Source organism: Triplophysa dalaica, chromosome 1 (assembly GCF_015846415.1).
Source record: "Triplophysa dalaica isolate WHDGS20190420 chromosome 1, ASM1584641v1, whole genome shotgun sequence".
Lineage (NCBI taxonomy): Eukaryota > Metazoa > Chordata > Actinopteri > Cypriniformes > Nemacheilidae > Triplophysa > Triplophysa dalaica.
Genome location: NC_079542.1, coordinates 5,548,256 through 5,570,694, shown reverse-complemented (window position 1 = coordinate 5,570,694; position 22,439 = coordinate 5,548,256). Strand labels below are relative to the sequence as shown.

At 38.5% G+C, this 22,439-nt stretch overlaps 2 protein-coding genes across 2 annotated transcripts in view; both read right to left on the bottom strand.

Annotated features, from left to right (window-relative positions):
- The window catches only part of phlpp2 (PH domain and leucine rich repeat protein phosphatase 2), a 47,243-nt gene extending 43,848 nt beyond the window's left edge, over positions 1–3,395 (bottom strand). Inside the window, 2 exon segments of the mRNA XM_056747406.1 lie at positions 615–892; positions 3,095–3,395. Of these exon segments, the coding sequence (XP_056603384.1) occupies positions 615–892; positions 3,095–3,268 (452 nt within the window). The 5' untranslated portion in view covers positions 3,269–3,395.
- Positions 3,396–5,254: 1,859 nt separating this feature from the next.
- ap1g1 (adaptor related protein complex 1 subunit gamma 1) overlaps positions 5,255–22,439 on the bottom strand; it is a 31,717-nt gene continuing 14,532 nt past the window's right edge. Inside the window, 23 exon segments of the mRNA XM_056747363.1 lie at positions 5,255–8,777; positions 9,087–9,185; positions 10,832–10,992; positions 11,084–11,185; positions 13,467–13,593; positions 13,721–13,862; positions 13,943–14,047; positions 14,144–14,268; positions 14,345–14,434; positions 14,591–14,713; positions 16,735–16,789; positions 17,370–17,430; positions 17,433–17,509; positions 17,618–17,731; positions 17,987–18,042; positions 18,151–18,249; positions 18,347–18,427; positions 18,630–18,725; positions 19,652–19,728; positions 19,923–20,019; positions 20,111–20,252; positions 21,192–21,316; positions 21,444–21,647. Of these exon segments, the coding sequence (XP_056603341.1) occupies positions 8,676–8,777; positions 9,087–9,185; positions 10,832–10,992; positions 11,084–11,185; positions 13,467–13,593; positions 13,721–13,862; positions 13,943–14,047; positions 14,144–14,268; positions 14,345–14,434; positions 14,591–14,713; positions 16,735–16,789; positions 17,370–17,430; positions 17,433–17,509; positions 17,618–17,731; positions 17,987–18,042; positions 18,151–18,249; positions 18,347–18,427; positions 18,630–18,725; positions 19,652–19,728; positions 19,923–20,019; positions 20,111–20,252; positions 21,192–21,316; positions 21,444–21,644 (2,457 nt within the window). The 5' untranslated portion in view covers positions 21,645–21,647 and the 3' untranslated portion in view covers positions 5,255–8,675.

The following is a 22,439-nucleotide window of genomic DNA, read 5'->3' as shown; positions in this document are numbered from 1 at the left end:
GAGAAAGTATTTACAATAAACGCTGCAATATTTCATGAAAAAATAGGCTGTGTCATTTTTATTTTACTGGGACTTTAATTTTGATTTGAACATTGTAGTAAATTAAGAAAAACTGAATAGACCTTTTTACTAAATTTTAATGCAAATAAAATTAAGAAAGTTAAACCCTTAGCGAGAGCTCCTAAAATGGTGAAAACACGAAAAAAAAAAGTGTATATCCCAATGCTGGTCACATGTTTGATCAATCAATATGACAAAAAAAGGACATACCGTAAAAAAAAGCAATCGGAATTGTATATTGCTAAATCCCTTCTGATAATAAAGTAATGCAAGGCTAAATGTTATGCCCAAGCTAATGTTTATGTTATTCTGAGGTTTTGTGAACATTAACAATATCAAGAGTTGCAAATCAATTACAAAAACAAAACGCTCTCCTTTAACCTACAAGCATTTCAGCAGTAACCTTTAAACACTATAAAATACACATTCTCCTTCTGATAAACTTCTATGCATCTAGATTGTTCCCAAGTCTGACCCTTATAAAGCAAATTATCGACTCCCTGTCCAGCCAGAAAAATGACAGTTAGGTGAACACATCTACGTGTGCGTGTTACCTGATTAGATCACCGTGCAGCTGCAGATAGAGACCCTGTACATCTCTCTGAGCACAAAGCTCCTCTACAGTGGTGTTGGTGGAGCACAGCACCAGCTTCAGGTCCGGCAGGGCTGTGGAGGAGGTCTGGGGTCCCGACGGTGGGGGCTGGGGCTCCGAGGCCCCGTAGAGACACACGCAGCCTCGCTGAGCATCACCCTTCAGCCAGTCCCGCTCGCGAGAGCCAAACCTCGTCTTCCGGTTCACGCAGCCTCGACTGCCGTTCCGCTTCATGTTACGCTGAGGACGAGAATCTAGATTAGATGCTGCTTCATCACATGAAATAAATATACATCAGTCGTGTGCTGTAGCCAGATAAGAAATTATGACCTTCTAGAAGAAGGAAAAAAAAATGCATAATTGGCCGTAGGAAGTCATGCCTTGGTAACCACAAGTTGGTGACTGTCGGCCGCTCCACCCAGTAACACCAGGCGTTGTTTTGGGTTACAGTGAACTGCAGCAGCACAAATACTTGGATATATACGCCCTGGAAAGTAGTGTGAATCGGGCACACTTCTGTTCTAAGATGACACAAGGTCATGAGTCCTTAAGATTCCCTGCCCATCTACTGTAGGGCAACAATACACACAACTGTCCAGCTGGTTATATTGACTGTAACGTTATATACATTTTATCTATTTTTTACGTAACAATAAATAACACTTCTATGTTTTTACACTTTATTATTCTAGTTACATTACTCTTATAATGTTAAAGTCGACTTATACATATAAAAAATTTAAGCACATTTAACTAAGATGTGTTACATAAAACAAAACTACTAAATGCAGTAAAAAATATGTAGTTCATGCTAGCCATTGCATTAACTACCGTATACCATGGTCTGCTGTAATACTCGATTCTAATTGGCTGGAAGGTGTGCATTAAAACAGTTTAATTCACGGGTAGTTCCAGTCAGTTTGTCATTTCACCTGTCCGATCAAAAATTACTAGCTAGCCGTGCATTTAAGGATTTTAATGCACTTTCTTTGCGTCCACGTCGTGCATTAAAATCATTTTCACGCAAGGCTAGTCGTGGATTATCCCTTACTTAAAAAATCACTCAGCCAAAAATTCAAATAAAAAATATATATATATTTCGGAGAACATTGGTAACCAAACAACATCGGCCACAATTGACTACCACTGTATGACCACAAAACACTGAGACTCAAAATATCTTTTGTGATTTGCATAATACACTCGTACAGGTTTGAAATGACATGATTTTATATAAATTATAAAAAAACTTAACGCTTTAATGAATGAGACCTTGTTGAAAGCATTACCCAATAAATTGTGACTTCTAGTAAAAGAATAACGACGCTGTGATCGATTCCATCCGAAAAGTTAATCGTAACATCATCGCCGACTCATACATTACTAATCTCTGTCATCACATACTTCAAAGTTGAGAAATGTGATAACAAATCAAAAAATCGTTACTCCTCTATAACTTTCTATGTAACATGGCAATAACAATGATTATAAACATTAATCAGATCTAAAGATCATAGCTGACTCGCCATTAATTTAACTTTCCACATGCTCCACCAAACAGAGAGATGATAAGACATTTTTCCCAGATGTAGATTTACCTTAATAGTATTGACATTTTAACACTAATGAGTTTATCACACTGGATCTGAATGCTGAGAATACGCAAGTCTCAGATGTGGGTACGGATGAAATATCATAACAGTAAGATAATCTAATTTTAGGACGGAAACCCTTTGTAACCTCAGCAAGGTAACTCATCTAATGGGATGGGGGATCAATTGACATCTTATTTATTTCTCATTCTCAAGTGCAAGGCCTGAAGACACTGACAGGCAAATTTCCCGTAGGCGTATTATGTGAGGGTTTATTGTGAAGATAATATCCTGGGTTTCATCATCGCACACCGGTTACTGTAACCATTGTGATACAACTATCAGAGAAAGACATAAAAACACACCCTGAATATATTGAGAGGCAATATACTGATGACATACAACAGCAGAAATGGTTCCAAATACCATTTTGAACAAGCTTTACGATTAAAACCCATTACACACATTTATTTTTTTGCAGTGTATTTTGGATCTTATTCGAGTAAGATTTAACGGGTTCTCATCCATCAGATAACATCCCACCAACAGAACCCAATTACAGTCCCAATTAAAACCAATACAATTCCCATTACAACCACCCATTAGAACGTCTGCGATGGTTTCAATTGGTTTTCTTTCAGCAAGAACCACATTTCGGAGCATCATTCGGAGTCACTTCACTTCACACAAACACTCGTAAGAAGCCTCAAAATGTTGTCTACGAGGGGGTCTCGAGACACAAGCAGTGCATAAGAAACAGTGTTTTTACAAATAAGCGCTGATGCGGATTCACGCGTACTTTGGCCCTGATCCCCATCAGCAACGTTTCAAAAGCGGACACGCACCGTACCTTCAAAACGCGTATTCCCGTCCCCGGTGCGGGGGCTCGGACACATCCCGCTTCACGGAGCGCCGGGTTCCGCGTCGCTCCGCCGCCCGCCCGGCCGTCCTCCGCATCAGCCCCGTTTTGACGATCCGCGTCGGCACTCCGGAGCGACCGCGCCGTGTTTATCTCGTCCTTCATCGCGCCTACATCTGATGTCTTTCAGCAGAGAATTCTAGCAGCGCGATGGCAACGGGCGACCGTTAAATTCCAGTACAGGAGGCGGTGGAAAGAGCCCATCCTGATTTGATGAGACGCCATAATGTGAGCGCACGGCTGTCAAATAAACTCAATCAATAAACATTAGGGGAGGCGGGGCTAGTTATTATTCATCAAACGCCGCCCATTTATGCACTTCCGGTTCGTCATTTTTAACGAGCAGGTGCTTCAGTTATAGATGAGCACCAGCTGATCTTTTTTTTATTTAGAAAAAAACAACTTAAAAATGAAATTCGGTTTTATTACGTCATGTTTTTTTTACATTAGTTGTTTTACTTTAATTTCTCCTTTAATTGACCACTTTCTACGGTTCGACTTCGTATGAAGTTGTTAACTTTTTAAATATAAGATAACTAACAGCCTTTAGCTTTAAATGTATTCCTACTTGTTAACATATCGTTGTATACTTTGTTTATTGTTTTCCAACTTTGGCTAAAAACGTTGTCATTAAATAAATGTTGAATATAATGACTGCAATAAAGTGTAGGAGAAAACATGAATCAATAGTCATAGATCCTTCTAAGACAGTAACAAATAAATGAAATTTCCTTCATAGTGAAATAACAATGCATTTTAGATAAAGGCGTCTGCCTAAATGGAGGAATGTAAATGTCATCAGATTGGTATTTTGAAAAAAGGAAAACATGTTAGAGATTTAAAGCTGCACAATCTTATCAGAAATGGTTGATCTCTGTCACCCTCACTGGAGCGATTGTGAAAAATGTTTTTGTTAAACTTTAAACACACCATAAATGTTGTGGCACACTATAAATCAGTCATCACGTGTTGTTGTAGTCATCAAAACGTGACTATTTTATAAATGGCACGATGGCATAGTCTATTTAAAATGCTACTGATATTTCCTGATTGTAAAATGACTTTAAAAAGCCCTCACATTAATGAAGGCCTATTGTGTAGGGTATTGGGGCACAAACATTAACATGGTAACCAATATTTGTAAGGGATGGGCAATCTCACCGCAAATGTTAAATTGTATAGAGATGTGATAAAACATATTTGTACTATCAACATTTGTGCAATAACTGATGAAGATGAAAACAATGAATCACATACAGCAAAAATATATAAACACCCACATAGAAAAAAATGCTTTCTCTAATTGTTTACCAGCCTAAAAGAATATGAATATATTTCAGCCTACAATGGTCTAGCCATCAGGGAATAGTGTGTTCTTACATAATAAACCTAAACTGTGTTTCTGTTTGAGTGGGTTGTGTTTTGTGTGCTCTCTCTTTGGTTCCCATTACAAACACCTCTGCAGTTTCAAAGTCTCAACACGAGAGGGTGGTATAACATCACTGTATCCTCTGGATTGAAGGGATAGTCCACCAAAAAATGTCATCATTCACCTTCACGTATATGACTCTATTTTTGTGTAACCCATATGAAGGCATTTTGAAAAATAATTTTGTGTTAATACAATACAAGTCAATGGTGGACAGTGTTTGCCCAGATGGCAGAATCCGTCTGGTTTACGTCTATGTCACGTCTGCATTTACATCTGCAAGACATAGTTTACGTCTGGGAGACGTCTGTAATACGATCTGGAGATCTGCTGCGTAAAAACATCTTCGAAAGAGCAGCCTTACATCCATTCTAAATCATAAACATCTTACAGACATCTTCTAGATGTTAATATGACGTCTGACAGCAGACATCTCCGAGACGTATTGCAGATGCATGTGTGCTATCAGGGTGGTTTCCAACATTCTTCAAAATCTCTTTCGTCTTCTGCAGAAAGCCAGACAGGTTTCAAATGACACGAAGGTGAAATCAAAGTCGATATCTTTTTTGGGTGACTACGCCTTTAAACTGGATCGTAATGTGATCCCGAGATATTTGTATTACAAATTAAACACCGGTTAAGATAACATAGCAGAACAAACATCAAGTTTAACTTTTATTATTTGATCATTTCTCCAACCCAAAGACAATAGTACACAGCATAAATCTAAAATATCCCATGTTGACAAGGTATTTCTCATCCATCACGAATTCTACTCAGTCCAGCTCTCGCTCCTTGAGGACATGGTACTGTGATTAAGTTCAACATGTCAAACTCATCTGGGAAAAATCAGCAGTCCTCCCCAACTGCACAAGTTCAGATGGGGTCGAACAGCAAGTGTAAAATATCTGAAGGGAAGAACATGTATAGATACACTTCAAAAAACAACCGATACCTTGTACAGATTACAGATCATGATCCAAGCATTCGATACAGTATGGTCAAATAATTACATCCAAACTTGCTTAAACCCCCCGGACTGCCCTCCTGCACAGAAAAAAATCTGATTTTAAATTAATAATATTTGAAGAATCGACAGCATATTTCCAAATGTACAAAGGTTTGTGCATGTATCGCAAGGTGTACAGTGGAATATTAAGAATTTGAGCTTTGCTTGCATTACCTCAGGATGTTCACACAAAGAGTAGAAATGACAATATTTACATCGTTTGTTTAACATGCAGCTGAAAAAAAATATTGTTTGGTGTTCGGAATTTGAGGCGGCAACCCCACAACACCTTCAGCGCTTTTGCTCTCTTCGAGGTGCAAACATCATTGCCTGACAAAGAAGTTTACAAAGCAGCAGATTCAAAAAGATGTCTCTTAACTTTTCACCATTAACATTGTTGTTACCTCCAAAACATAGGATGCCATTTTAGGTACCACTTCCACATTCATCGGAGACTTTCAGTGACAAAATCTTGTTGCACAACCCAGAATAACACAATTCACCATAGCACATATCTTTACAGCATTATTGATCGTAAAGAGAAATGAGAAAATTGGATCTATGTTGAAGTTGTGTCAACCCCTTTGTGTATATCAATAGAAGTGAAAAATGGGAAAACTCAGAATACTTTAAAGTGTGTTTTGATTTGCAATTTAAGCTTTCCTGTATGAAAATGATGCATGAAAGTCAGTACATAGATTTCAGTTATGCTTGCAGAAAATGAGAAAAGCTGCAGGCCACCATATTAGAAGACATTACAAAGCTCTTTTGAAAGACTGACAGCTGTGTAAATCACATCTGCAATCCACCATCCATCAGCGCACAGCAAACATCATCTTCCATTCGAGATTCAATTATAGCCCCTAACTGAATGTCATAGGTCTTCAAATGGGACTTATTTTATTTGATCCTTTTGATGCGTTTTACAGTTATATACAATATACAGGCAGCACATAGTACATTTTCTTTCCAACAAACAATCAGACAGGTAAGTTGTTAAATTAGACTATGTTCTGAGGGAGATCTTTAAACCATACACTGTGCAGAAGTTTCGGATAATGGCATCTTAAAACGGGATGAAAAGAAGCAGGTGACGCATCTTAAAAGCCTTCAGTATGTACAGAAAAAGCTAAGGAAGCATCATCATTGCAACATGACGACAAAGCTAATAGAAAGAAATCAGTTTTCTCCATATACATAACATTGCTAAAAAATATTTCCCACGTCCAAAGAAAATCTCTTGATTTGGTCACCAGACTTCAGTGTGGCATAGCGAATGATTTCACACAAAGTGTTAAAATGAAGAGCAGCGAGAGAGCGATGGTGCGAGCCTACAGAAGCTAAGGTTTCCACTGAGGTGACACGAGAGCCTGTCAATGATTCGATGAAACGGTCATACAGAGGAAAAAATTGTGAGGTATATTCGGGTTAATGTTACTAACTGCCTTTGGAAGCTTCAAGAAGAGAGCCTGGGACCCACACTTACACAAAAACAAACACACATCAACAGTACGCACTTTTAAGACGCCCTTAAGTGAAATGACAGCAACGCAAAAAAGGTCCTCTACTCTTCAGAAGTCACGTTCTTCCTGTAAAACTGTTCGTCTCGCAGACATCTGAGGGTTTTCTCGAAACCGACTGACAAAAGGCACATTGCTTTAAATCAGGCAATAATTCTGTACTTCAAATCACTGCAGAAAAAAAACGAAGTCAAACAAAAGAAATCAATTCAGTGCATACAACTACATTCACGAAGGCCTTATTTTCATAGTCTATACAGCATCTACGCTGATGTAACCTCATTCCTGGCCTCTATTATTGCTAATTTAGTGAGAAATTCATTTTTATTTTAAATTACATTATTCGACTACAATTTTTAACAGGTTGCCATTCTTAAGGTTTAGTGTATGTTATTTTAATCTATATATTGTTAGATCTCCGTATTTAACAAACAAAAACAAAAAACACAGTTCTGTGGGTAGAGGCTAACAAAATAATGCCAAATTACGTTTTTGGGGGGAAAAAGTGTCCAGCTTAGATGATCCAAAACTGTAGATTTTTATACAGCTGAAAAGTGATCTAAACTAAACAAACAGTAACAAGCAACATCCTCTCTCAAGATTTCTCAGAGACTTCATATACTTCACCTCAAATGGAGGTGCTTCAAAAGAACATCGTCAATGACATTTTAAGCAGTCCTGCTTAAAAACAATCATTCCAAAAAAAAGCTAAGAGCTGCATTAACTTGCCTAATCGTGATGATTCATGTGATGAAGGTCAAGCACTTCCGGACAGATCTGGCAGGAATTGAACCGAATAATATATGAAATATGGTATAGCCACAACATGCCTTGCATCTGGAGCATTCATCTGATATACTTTATTACAGGACATTAGATCATTAAAGAGACAACCTTTTAGGAAAATTAAGAAATGCCATGTACAATGACAATTTAAGGCGCCGTCACAACCCATTTCACTCTTCATTCCGAAATGTTTAAGGTGCAAATGTTCAGACTTTGCCATTCATTCAGATTCAATAATTTTTTTTCTCTTAAAATACACCAAACCCATTAACAAGATTAAAAACATGAAAAAAAAAATCAAACAAAGGACAAATCAAACCACTGTTCATACCAAACAGCTTCTTTCTATAGTGGCCATGAGTGACGGTTTCCATGTGCGGACCCTCGGGTGGCAGGATGAGGTGACTGATCTGTGTGAGTGCACTATATTAAAAGTATGTGTGAGAGTGCACGATGCTTAAGTGCAAGTGTGAATATGGACATGTTGCACTAACCCCAGAGCAGAGAAAAAAACTAAATAAGTGTAAAGATATGTTTTCAAAGATTTGTGATTTTGCTTCATCATTGTCGCTGTAATCATCATCATCATCATCATCATAGTCTTCATACCAACACTTCTCGACCGTGTCAGGAAGGTTCCACTGCTTCCCATGCAACCCCAGGGCAGCAATCTGTGGTGATGTCACGGGGATCATTTGGGAATGGGGAGGGGCCATCTTTCCCATAGTTCCCTTGCTGGGGGTCTTTAAGATTGAAAAGGGAAGCAAATCACTGCCAGGACTGAGGGGGGAAATTGTTGACCTCTGACAGGTCTTGAACAGGAGAGCCTTTGTGGGTATAAGTCAGCTTGACCCGCATTCGCAACTGTTGCTGAAATAAAAGGAGGAAGTCAAGCGTGTGCAAAATTCACATATGCAATTCTATTAAACGGAAACGGTCACCAAAACTACTGAGAGGTGACCTTTATTCTCTTAATATTTATAAATAGCTAAAACTGATCATCTGTAGAAATTGCTTCTCAGCAGTCAACAACTTCAGAGCACAAGCAAAAATAATCAGCTTTCATTATATTTCCCTTAAAAGCTGTTTTTCCAAAATATAGTCTGCTTGAGATCTTAGAACAAAAGTTCTACTAAAAAAAGAAGAGGAGCATGGCCTGTGCCCATAGTAATGTCTTACCTTCTGTGGGTTGAGAATCCTGATGACCTGTGTGACACTTCCCTGGTTGAGTGCTGGAACTACATTACTGCTGGGGGAAAGAAGTTGCAGCTGGAATGTCTGAAAAATACAAAAATATTCTTATATTAGTTGGGTTTTAGTTGTATGGACAAGTGAAAGCATTACACGGTGTCCTCCCTTCCTAGAGAATACTCAAATCTTGCAAAACATTATCAAAATTATTACTTTTGCCCAAACCAGCTGTGCCGACAATATGTGTTAAGAGACAGAGGTTTCTATATAAGAACCTTTTTTTTTTAATGACATCACATCTGGTTAAGACACAGAGTTTAACTGATTGAGCCAAATATCTGCAAAAAAAATACAGATACTGGATCCATCTAGAATGTGAATAAATAACAAATAAAATGTCAGTTAAATTAAAAAACTAAAAAGTTACTGAAGGCACTGTTTTCCATTTTACAATATAAAAAAACAAGCACAACACAACACAAAAAAAATAAAACATCGATTTTTATTAAAGGGATAGTTCACCCCAAAATGAAAATTATGTCATCATTCACTTTCACTTATGTCATTTCACTCCTGTATAAATTACTTCGTTCTGATGAACACAGAGAAAGATATTTGGAAGAATGTCAGTAATTTTCAGTTCCAGGACATCATTGACTACCATAGTAGGAAGAATTAAATGTTAGTCAAAGGTTTACGAAAACTCATTTTTTCAAAATATCTCATTAGGTGTTAAATGGAAGAAAACAAAAAAAATCTATATTTCTTTTCCTACTATGGTAGTTGATGATGTCCCAGAACTAAAAATGTCTAACATTCTTCTAAATATCTTTCTCTGTGTTCATTGGAACAAAGAAATGTATACAGGTTTGAAACAACCTGAGGGTTAGTAGATGGATTAAAGTGAAAATAATACTTCTGATTGAAATTGCTTTACAGGCTTAGTCATATTCCTTTAACTATTTTTATTTAAATACTCGAGACCAATAGCGTATTAAGAGGTTTGTTTTGAAGTGCTTTAAAATTGCCAGACTGCGTATTTTTAATCTATGAAAAAATGATACTTACTTTGACAAATAATCAACCATCTACATAACTTCTGAGTGCATGTTTTTATTTACCTTAGAAAACCAAAACAATGTTTCCTGAAAGTCTACGGAGTCATTTGTTCTGCCTTTTTGGCTGTGAAACCATATTCCTGAAGCTTGGCTACACCTGACAAGGTAGCCTATCACTTTAACATTTCCATGGCGACACGGCACTGGTTATCATGTGACACATCACACAGCCACAGCAGCTGTATGACTGATGTTTTGCTTTACATAATTTTTCTACTTTTTTTAGTCAAAATATTCACAAACTTGTTAACGATGTCATGAAATATCTAATATTCGATGGTGAAATATGTGCATGTGAATCAGTTTTGTGTTTAAACACTTTTATAATGATCGCGCTAGTTGAGCTTTAAGCCGCCGTTGCCATGTTTGTTTCTGTCTGAGATCTGTCGGATCTACATCATGCGAATTCATTCACTTTTCTCATAATACATAACTGAAAGTGCCCGGTGAACTGTTAGAAGAATCACACTGGTGCGTCAAAGGGTTAAAATGATGAAAAGTGAATTTAAGACATTAAGGATAGGCAGGAACCCTGAAGTTGAAGGAAATCCGTCTTATCGATGGAGAACCTTAAACCATGTAACCAGTAAATGATGGCAGATTTTTTATTTGTACCTTTGGTACTGCAGCTTGGAACACAAAGTCTGTCATGTCAGCCTCAGTGGAGTTTGTGGCATGGATGGTGATAACTGCAACATTGGGATTGGGGTTTGACCTCTCAAACGTGAACTCTATTTTCAGGCCATTTTTGTTGTATGCCGTCATTGGTGGAATACCTGTGAAGGACAAACAAATATATCATCGGAACTGTCCCATTTAACGAAGCTCCTGAGGCAGCAACCATTAGAATGAAACGTATGAGCTCACCAGCTTCAATGTCATTAAAGAGGGGTTGCGAGTTAAGACCATCCAAAAGGAAAGGGGGCTGGGACACGGGCAAAGAGGGAGCAGGGGTGGGGATTGGAGCACCTACAGAATGAGAGGAAAATGAGGAAATTAATTAATTAATTTAGTTCACATAAATATGAGAAGACCCTCCATTACTCACAGTCATGTCATGACAGAGCAATGACTTTCTCTTTCCCAGCCAATACATAATTAAATGTTTACACTTCTTTATCCATACAATAAAGACGGGTTGCATAGATATAAGAAAACTGTTAGATCTGAAAAGTCCAATTACCTTTCAAATATGATCTAAAACATTTCCCACAAACCTCGTGTTCTGTTCAGCAGTATTAATTCTGTCCTGAATACTCCCCAATCTACTTGCCTACAGTCCTCAGCCAAGATGTGTGAAAACTTTAAAAAAAATTATTAATAAGATCGTGGACATTAGAGCAAATATCGCTCTTCTCTCTAACCATCCATTTGTCACTATGGTGTGTCCTGCTGTCTTTGATCAGTTTGAGCTTGTATCTATTGAATCCTTGCGAGAAATTGTTGATAGGATGAAACCATCTTTTTGTAGCCTGGATATCATTCCCCCTCAAATTTTAAAAAAGTCCTTTGGAACTATTGGGTCTAAAATTCAACCTATAGTAAATAGCAGTCTTGCTACAGGGGTGGTCCCCAAGTCATTTAAACATGCCACTGTGGAAACTGGTGATTAAAAAACATCATTTGGATTAATCCGTCCGTGCTAATTTTAGGCCCATCTCAAAACTCCCTTTTCTCTCCAAGATACTAAAGAAAGTTGTCTATAAACAACTATACTCATTTTTAAATTTACATGGTCCTCATGAGGTATTTCAATCTGGTTTTAAATCCCTTCACAGTACGGAGTTTTTAATGATTTACTACTTTCAAACGATTCAGGCAGCTTTGATGTACTTACGCTCCTAGATCTCACGGCTGCATTTGACACCATAGATCTTGACATTTTGGTCTCTGGGTTGGAACATTGTGTTGGCATAAAGGGCACTTTGTTGGAGTGGTTCCGCTCGTATCTGTTTGTGAAAAGTTTTTCTGTTCGTCTTGGGGATTTGAAGTCCTCTTCTGCGTGTCTCCCATGTGGGGTACCCCTGGGTTCAATTTTGGGGCCTATTCTATTTTCTTTATATTTACTTCCTCTAGGATCTATTCTGAGGAAGCATAATATTGGGTTCCATTGCTTTGCAGATGACACACAATTATATCTGCCAATGAAACTTACTAACTCAAAACCGCCACTCTTGTGCTGCCATGAGGAAATTAAAGCCTGGATGAATGTAAATTTTCAAAAAATTTATGAGGACAAGATGGAAGTTTTACTTTTTAACCAGGGGGCACCTGTGGGGCTCCTGTCATTGACCATTTGTGAAGCCTTCTGTAAAAATCTGAGTGTTGTAATGGATGATGATTTTAAAATGGACAAACAGACTAATTAGGTAATGCAATCTAGTTTTTTCAAGCTGAGGCAAATTGTCTAAGGTAAAATCTATTCTTTCTCTAAAAGATGTTGAAAGGATTATACACATTTTTGTCTCGTCTTGACTATTGCAATGGACTGTATGTAGGCATTAACCAGGCCTCCCTCACCAGATTACAGATGGTTCAGAATGTTGCAGCTTGTTTGCTAACGGGAACACGAAAGTGGGAAGATATTACTCCCATTTTGGCCTCTCTCCATTGGCTTCCTGTCAGGTTCAGAATTGATTTTTAGATTTCGACTCTAGTTTTTAAATTCTTAAATTGGCTAGCACCGTCATACCTGTCAGAATTAGTACAGCCATATACACCATCGAGGGGACTTAGATCCGCCGACCTTTCATTGTTAATTGTCACTCGTGATAGATTAAAGAATAGGGGTGACCGGGCTTTTGCAGTAGTGGGGCCTAAACTTTGGAATAATCTCCCAATACATGTGAGAAAGGCCCAAACACTCAATATTTTTAAATCCAGTTTAAAAACCTATTTTTAAAGCTTGGCGTGTAACTCTTTGTGAGAGCTACTATTTTATACTATACATATATTCTTTTTTTCTCTTCCCTTATGAACCTATTAACAGTTTGTCTTTTTGATTTTCTTATAATGTATTGTTTATGACAGTACAGCACTTTGGTAAAAACTTGTAGTTCTAAAAAGTGCTCTATAAATAAAGCTTGACTTGACTTATGTTTTTTGTGTTTGATACAAAATGAAGGCAAGTAAAAATGACAGAAAACCATGTTTGGGGGTCTTGTGACAAAACTTAAAAAAGTCTATCAGTGTTTAACAGGGTCGAATCTTGTACATAGCTACAGAGGTTTCGGAAAGAGTGCAGGCTGACCTGTCAGAGAGAGATCTCCCAGCAAGTCCAGCAATTCCCCTCCAGCTGACGCAGGCTTTGTGTTAACATTCGTCTGTATAACAGGTAACACATCATTCCCTCCGAGCAAGTCTAATAAATCATTTGCCTGCAACACAGTAAACATAAACAGGGCATTAGCATAAACGTAAAACCGCAGCTAAATATCCTCCTTATCTGCTCGACCATACACTAAACAATCTTTTATAACCATTTCATTCCTCCAGCAGCCTCACCTGATTGGCTGGCTGAATGATGTTGGGCAGATGTTTCGTGTCTGGTATAGACGGTTCCGTTTCGCCATTGGTCTGCACAATCTCTGCTGGGCCGTTAGCTGAGGTTTTCTCCATGATAGGCATTCGCTCTAGTAATGCAGGTCTTCGTGAGGGGAAAAAGTCAGTGAGAGGCCATAAAGGTAAAGGCTAAACTAGGCGTAGAGTTATGGTCCCAGAACTTACCTCATGTGGTCATATTTTTTGAAAAGTGCATTGTATTCCACAGCTCTCTGCTGCAGCTCCACGTCTATGCTGGTACCGTATATCGACACAACTTTTTTGATTCGACTGTAGGTTACGACGAAAGAAAATGGATAGATTACAAGCATGCCAGGACAGACTTCGTTCAGAATATTTTCAGAAAGTCAGAGCTGATATGCTTACTTCACACTGCTGAAACGGGTGGACAGCTTCATGATAGCAGTCAGAGAAAAACCTCTTGTGACAGGGGTGGACAAGTTAGAGACAAGAAGACCTTCTAAAACATCAAGGACCTCATCTTCTGTAACCTGCGAGGAAAAGAAATGAGCATGATGCCTTTATAATATGCGTGGGTGTTTTTGAAGGGCCTGCAGGTGCAATTACCTGAATAGGCTCCTCTTCTTCACACTGGCCTGAGACCAACAGGTCACCATATTCTCCTATGCACCAGGATGCCACCTGAACTAGAGGTTGCTTTAAGAAAAACAGTTCAATTAGATAAGTACAACCAAAAATGAAAATCAAGCACGAAATATTTTCACTTTTTTCGACACCGTTGAGTATAACTGTCATGAGGTAAGGATGACCAACAAAAATATGACATCACTGCAGCATTGAAATGACTCTAACCTGTGAGACGTCATCCAGCAGGGCTTTGTAGAGTCTCTGTACAGTGTAGGCATGCATCTCTACACTGTTTGTAATGAGTTGAATGAGGTTGGGCACAGAGTCGTCCCGGACATAACTCCCCGCCTACAAAAACAGATCAAAATGTCTTTCAGAAGGCCATCTTACATGACCAAATGATGCACATAACCCAAACATACATTATGACATTTAAAAAAACTGTAATCAGAGATAATCATCACGGTCATACGGTCATAGACGGTCTAGACAGGGCTGTACAATTGGACATATGTCGCACATGCTACAAAATAAGTGTATACATGCTGTACTAAGAATAAATTTAAAGGAGGCATCCTTTTGCTGTTATTAAGGCTTTGATTCTGTTTTTGTACATAAGCTTTGGCTTTTAGCAATTAACAGTAACAATGACTTCACTTCATCAGTTAAACACATGCAGATCGATTGAAGTGTAATGGAGGTCTATTAGTACATGAGCAAACGTCAATCTTTGTTAGAGATATATTTTATTCCTACTATGGCGAGGGAAATGACACCAGACCGATTGGGTCTGACCCGTTTATATCAATTAACACTTATAACGGAAGCATTAGTTTTGCCTTTTTATATTGGACCCGAGTTGGATAATAAAACAAGCAGATTGACCAGGAGACATTTGCAAGCAGGACTTCAAAGGACTTTCATAGAAGTGTTTAAGAGGTATGCGGACAAACACACAATATGAGTGTATTACGCAGAACAGTTTTCACAGCCTATGTTAAAGTCATGGAAGCTGTTATTTGACGGTTGGTTATCTTAGAATGTGTGTAGCAAAATTCTTATTACCAGCTGTAGGACTGCGATGACGTTGAAAGTAGTTTAGCGTGTAGCTCAGTCAAATGTTTACAATCTCTGATAACCAAACACTACTCCTGGGGCTCTTCCTCTTCTCTAAGGAATACCTTGCCCCTTTTTTGGCATATTCTTTTGGGGGGATGTTTTTCAAAAACTCTCAATAGCGACATCATTTACCCGAGAAGTAGAAGGCTGTAGTCTGATTCCAGGCGTGCTCTATAGACCTTGAAAAGCGAATTATGTTAAAGACAAAATCTCGCTTGACATTGAACTTTGAGCTTTATCATTTTGCTGATATTGTTTATGCTCTTTACAGTAACATTACACACAAAACTAAAGTTTGAGAATTGGCATCACGGGGACTGGACGCTTTAATCGCGTGCGATACAGATTGGCAGGTGCATTAGACGGAACAACTTGTTTTTGTGAAGTGCTTTTGTCGTTGTGCTTGTTAGTGTGTGAGGTTAACTAATGGGCGTAACACATTTTTCAGTTTTTATTTAGTTTTTGCAATTAAAATGTGATTTCTGGCTGCATAGAGTCCATTGATCTAGAGGCCCATGTTCTGTGCGATGTGAGAAAACATGGAAAGAATCATGAAATGGGAATTCTACTAACGTTATTTTAATATGTCCTCTGCTTATTCTGCGCGTCTTTGAGTGAATGAGTAGCACATTTTAACATGTTACAAGCGTGATACTCGTGGATTTGTCTGTATCTCACTATACAAGGCAGCGTTTACAAGGACATGAACATATGAACTTCAGATTAGGTTTGGGCGGATAGACGATGACATTGTCCATCCCGAATGGTTGACAGCCATCACAATGTTGGGCCGGCATCGTGATTCCTATTATGACACCATTGGTATAACTTAAATGTCATTTTTCAGTTACGGTCTATGTGACGACCTGCACTTGTGTATTTTTAAAGATGATAACAGCCATACTTGTCCTACAACTGTTTGGCCTGTGCTACAAAACTTTAAACCTCTGTAGCATCGGTGCTATGTGCAAAAAAAGTAAGTTAACATTTTGTTATAACATTAAAAAATGGTAGAACGCTACTTATAAATAACACTGCTGTGTGCGGCAATGTACAGCATCTGTTAAATTGAACTGTTATCTAATTTGCCGCTTGTCTCTGCTTTAAATCTCCCCAATTGGAAACTGCGTAGGGTTGTTCTGTGAAATCCAGAAGTCACGCATCCATGCATAGAGCCCACTGTGACTGTGAAATAGTTCAAGAAAAAAGGGAAGTTAAAGCTGAATGTTGTGAGACGATAAGATATTTACCGTTGTCAGAACCCTCATAATGGTGTCTATGTGCCATCTTTTGGAAGGGGCGTACCTGCAACAGATAAGAGGAGTCTGTTAAATCCACATGGCAAGATCAGCTCCCCATTGTACAAATGAACATACTAGATAGAAAGCATGAAAATCCAGAAAAATCCTCTTTATGGTGCTGTCAGATAAGAGGTATCAACAATACAGGCTCTGTCGATGGATCACTCATTTTATCATCAAACAGCATGTATTCACTTTACAGAAATTGTATTATAAAAAATAAATTCTAAATTACTCAACAATAAAAGTGCGATATATTCCGAGTGTTCAGGCTTTATTACAGTCTTAATACTTTTCAAGGCTTTACTCAACTAAACTTTTATTTATCTAGTGCTTTTTACCATTTTCATTTTTACAAAGCAGCTGCACGTGAAAACATGTTAACTATAAGCAAAACATTACATTTATAAAAATAGAAAATGCAATTGTATTAACACAGTTCAGTTATTTTTTTATATTAGTGAACTACTCTTGAGAGAAACCTTTAAAATTTTAAAAGCCAAAATAAAACTACAACAACATTTTTGTCCTTCCTCTCCCAAGATTTTCTCAAAAAGCTAATAAAAAAAAACACAGCGCCTTACTTCTCAGCAGCAAGGAAGATCCCTGACGCACAGTCGGCTTTGAAATCAGGGTCACAGGAGTCAGGAAATAAAGAAGCTCTTTCATCATGCCCCGGATGTTGTTGCCGTTGACCAGGGCAAAGCTCAGCTCCATTGCACGCCTGTGGAAAGACAGAGTATTGCATTAGTTTAGGAAACAGTACTTATCCCCTTATGCGCTCATTTATAAAATGAGATAAAAAAATCCATGCTGCTGGGTAATAAATCACCTTTTAATAGACACATCAAGGTCTTTCAAGCAGTCTACGATAGTGCTTCGATGTCTCTGCACAGCATTGTGGTCAGTCTGAACCGTCTTCAGTAGAGATGTCAATGCCACATATCTAAGGAGATAAGAGTATTCATGTCAAGGCTCCGTTATATTCACAATCAAGTCCACAGTGCTAAAAAAAATTCTTTTTAGTATGCTATTTCAGTCAATGTTAAAGCTGTGGTTCAGAGACAACGAGATCATCATTTGTCACTCAGTTGATGGATCACTCAAGGTCTTCATCATTGAACAGCAATAAACTGCCTTCTCACAGGCCTCTAAAATCAAGCACACTTTGGTCAACAGTGTCACAGAGAAAACAACATACCTGATGTTTTTGTCATTGTTGAGAAGAAAGCGTCCCAGGATATTAATGGCTAAAACCTAGATAATAACAACAACACATTTCACTAGGTTTGAATCCATTCAAAGAAGATTTTTACTTGTTTTACCGATCAGTCAAACACCACTATCATTCTGAGCGATACTCACCCTTAGTCCACTCTCTGATTTGATATCCATAATGGTAAGAACCGTTTCATAGAGGATAGCGTTGCCTACATTTTTACTCGTCTCTGTGTTTGTTGCAACCTATTAAATAGACAATTAGGAAAAAATTAACAAGATGGGTAAAATATGAAGGCATAATGCAAATCTGGTGCTAAAAGTATCCAATCATACTGCTTACCTGTGCAAGAATGTCATTCATAGCTTCACTAGAATCGTCATCACCCTTTCCCAGAATTCTCAGTAGCCTCAATATCCGCACCTTAAATATATCAAGAGATACAGTGTTGAGCTCACCCGATTGCTTTTGGATATCAATAATCTCATATGGAAAACAAATGGATTGACTCTTTAGGACCACTCTAAAAATCAATTGCTTGCATCCTACCAAACAAATGAAATGAATTAAACTATAAAACTCAACACTGGTTGCAGTGTTAAATATAGCACAACTGAGTCTTTACCTGCAGGAAAGGGTCACTGATGCCAGACACATCATGCTCAGGGGAGTAGCCTGACATGATCAGGTTCTTTAGGATTCGTACCAGCTGTGGAACCAGCTAGAAAAATACCAGAGGGGGGAAACAGACTGTCAGCAGGGTCACTGCAGGGATATTCTGAGTTTTTGCTCAGAGAGAAGGTTAAGCACCTTTCACAATACTTAGGCACCCTGAGTTGATCGTCTTCCAATAGATTTTCTGAATAGATTCATACTGATTCAGACAGCGAAATTTGCACTTATAGTCAACCTAAGTTACATACTTTACCAGCTTTTAACAATTCTCAATTTATTTTATAGCCCCCACTACAATGTACATATTGGAAAAACACAACCCAATAGTGACCACATGAAAGTGAATTATTAAAAATAATAAGTACACGCAGGACAAGTGAAAATGTATGTGAGGTCTACAAAATCCTGTATCCGGTAAAAAATACAATTCAATGACAATTTCAAAATAAATAGTACGTCAAAACCAAAAATTGGACTACATCTACAGAGACCACGGTGATGAGACTTTTGTCTGTATGAGCATGCACCAGCTATGAAACCAGAATGTCCTCTTACCTTCTCATTCTAACACAATGCAGGAATTGTAACAAAGACAAATGACAGAAAAAATATGAAGTAGATGTTAGGGGGAGTTGGAAAAAGAGTCAACTTTCAGAAAAGAGCTTAACATAATGCTACAGTTATGAGTATGAGAGGTGGGCGTGCTGGCACGGTAGATCAGGCTGGGGGAGGAAGGAGTAGAAGCAGATATACAGAGTGGAGAAACCTTTACTCATCTCCCTGTTAGATAAACACCTGAAGCTAAACGCAGGACAAGGATCCAGATTTCAGTAAGTACTAGATTCTCATTTCAGCTGTAATAAAAGCTATCAGTTCACAGATAAGAGAGTTTTTGACTCTGTGTGTTTGATGTGGTGCACAAACAGTTTCATGTGACTTCTGAAACTCGAGGCATGAATGGTTGCTGCCTACCTTTCTGAAGTGAGTAAGCATGTCTAGACTTCGCTCACACATTTCGGTGAGCAGAACGACGGACGTGTGGAGAACACCTGCAGAAAACACCAGAGAAAAAACACACATTTCATGTATCAGATCGAGCAAGCCGAAACAAATCTGTTGTGCTACGCAAATGAACAACTAATCGATAAAGGCTGTTTCAGGCAAATGCCTAAATATACAGTGCATAATTTCTACAAGTGAAACACAGAGAAATATGGAAAAGGTTAAAGGGCGGAGCTCTCACCGTGATTTTTCTCGCTCAGCAGGTTCTTTGTTGCCGGCAGAAACATCTCCATCAGCTCCGGGACCTTGCGGATGACATGGACAGCACACAGCGCTGCCTGAGGGGAAAATGCTTGTGTCAAAAACCATACCTTCAGTGCTCAATGTCCAACTGGACACCGGGCTCAGCTGTGAAGCAGCATGAAATACCTTTTTCCTTAGATAGGAGTTTGACGTTTTGAGGAGCTTCTCTACTTCTCCGGCCAAGTCACGGCACATTTCGGAAGAGCCCATGCAGCCCAGGGTGCACAAGGCCAGTCCCTGCACATACTGCGTGCTGTGGTTCAGATCACTGCAATATGCAATATGCAAAATGCTTTGAAGTAAACAAAGTGATCTCTCACGGTACAACGGAATCATTCATCGTAATGTTCAGTTTCTGGCTTATGAATTGTATTTAACCTAATGCGCGCGCTGCGCAGACCAATCCACTTATGATTTCATTGTCATACAATAGCGATATGAGAGAAAACGGCTCATTATGCTTTTAAATCACCCTTACCTACTTTACTATAATAAAGCCGATCGATACACACAGCTTTGCATTATGGTTGACAAACCTAATGTGTGGAGTAGATTTGGTCGAGGTAACGCACATTTTTTATGTGTGACAGCTGAATCTCAGGGAGGAATATAATCAGTCGCATATTTTACCGTCAAGCTTTGAGTTCCGTGATCCGGCACGGTTTGCACTCATACGGTCCCCTTTCCAAACCAAACTGCGCGTTAGCCCACCTTTTTAAACCAGGCCCGAGCCTGATGGGCACCAGTGAGCTTTTGTGACACAAATAAGTCCACAGACTAATTTCCGATTGTAGAACACTATCGAGATGTTTTGGCCTAAAGGGATACTTCACCCAAAATTAAAAATTCTGTCATCATTTTCTCACCTTGAGTTGTTCCAAATCTGTATAAATATCTTTGTTCTGATGAACACAGAGAAAGATATTTGGAAGAACACTGATCTATGTATATCCTCAATTTCTTGATCATGGATCGCTGCTTAAAATCTAGGTCCTGAAGCAACACCAGTTATGAACCACCAACTTAAGATACTGATAAAAACAGGTGGCATTATTTGAATAGGTCTGAAATAAGCTTGTATTCAAGGGACAATAGATGGAACACAAAAAGTTCACATTATCAACAGAAAACTGTCATTTTAAACCATAGACCACCAGACAGACAATTGTGGCTAAAAAAAACTTTGATAAATCCTCTGCTCACTTACTTCTTAATGCAGTTTGTCATTAATAGATGGACGTCCTGCCTTTCGTCCAGCAGCAGCATGGCTCCTAGGTATCCTATCCGCTTGTCTGTGAACTTCTGTGATGCAATCAATTTCAGGCACTCCAGCTGAAAGAAATGACATTTCGCCCATCAAACACAACAAAAAAGTCTGTCTCGAGTCGAGCCCTTCTGGCAGCCCATTAACAAACTCCACCCTGGAGCGCAGTTTTCTATTTAAAGTTTGATAACTCACCTGTCCAAAATGTGCGGGGTATCCCAACATGTGCATATAAAGCAGTTTGGCCACATTCCTACAGCGGTATGTGTTGTCCTCTTCTCTAAAGGATGACCTAATGGCAGCACACTCTTTCTGGATCATCTCACGTTCCTCTGCCTGGGTTCGAGCCGTCCGGATTGTCCGGATCAGCTCCCGCAGTCTGATCGGAGCTGGCATCCTCTGAAATAAATGCACGATGTCAGCCAACGTACTGTCACAGGAGTGCTAATAAATGTGCTACAAAGATAAATTAAGATTTATTTTAGGCTGACACTAGCCAAAGCACATAAGAGATTAATTAAAACAAGACACAAAATCATAGTTTAATGATGCACTTCACAAAGACAAGAGACGGAAATCATGAAGCAGTATAAAAGGCTTTTTAGAAAAACGGGCTTACAAATAATAGCATTCACAGAAATGTAAAAATACATTACTTTTTATAACTCTCCAGCTGCAACTATCTATGTGCATCAATTGAGAACAGCTTTAACGGATAGGCTACAAATCTAAATAAACTACTGCTATGTTAATGAGCGCAAAGTAGACAAATCACTCCAGTACTGCAAAATGAGTTTGAAGCACAACAGAAAACACCCCAGAGCCGTTGCGCCTAAAACGGTCTCATTTGCATCTAAAAATATTAATTTGCGAGTGATATTTACTCATTTTTATAGTGTTTTAACGCTCGTTATAAACAAGTAGACACACACAATGTGAGCCTGTTGGTAGTTTGCACTGTTTGCTGTGAAGGATTATAATGAGCCCGTATTTGTTATAAGACAGCAAGATTGAACGATAGGCGAATTCTCTTAAGTTTAAATTGAAGTTATCGTTACGTTGTGTTTTGAACATGCTGTAAAGTCTCATTAATACAAACTAAAATCAACATAATAACATCACAAGCCCTTTCGTAATAATCAAATAAAAGATAAAGCCTACTTTTGCTTACCGTATAATACATAGGGTTTT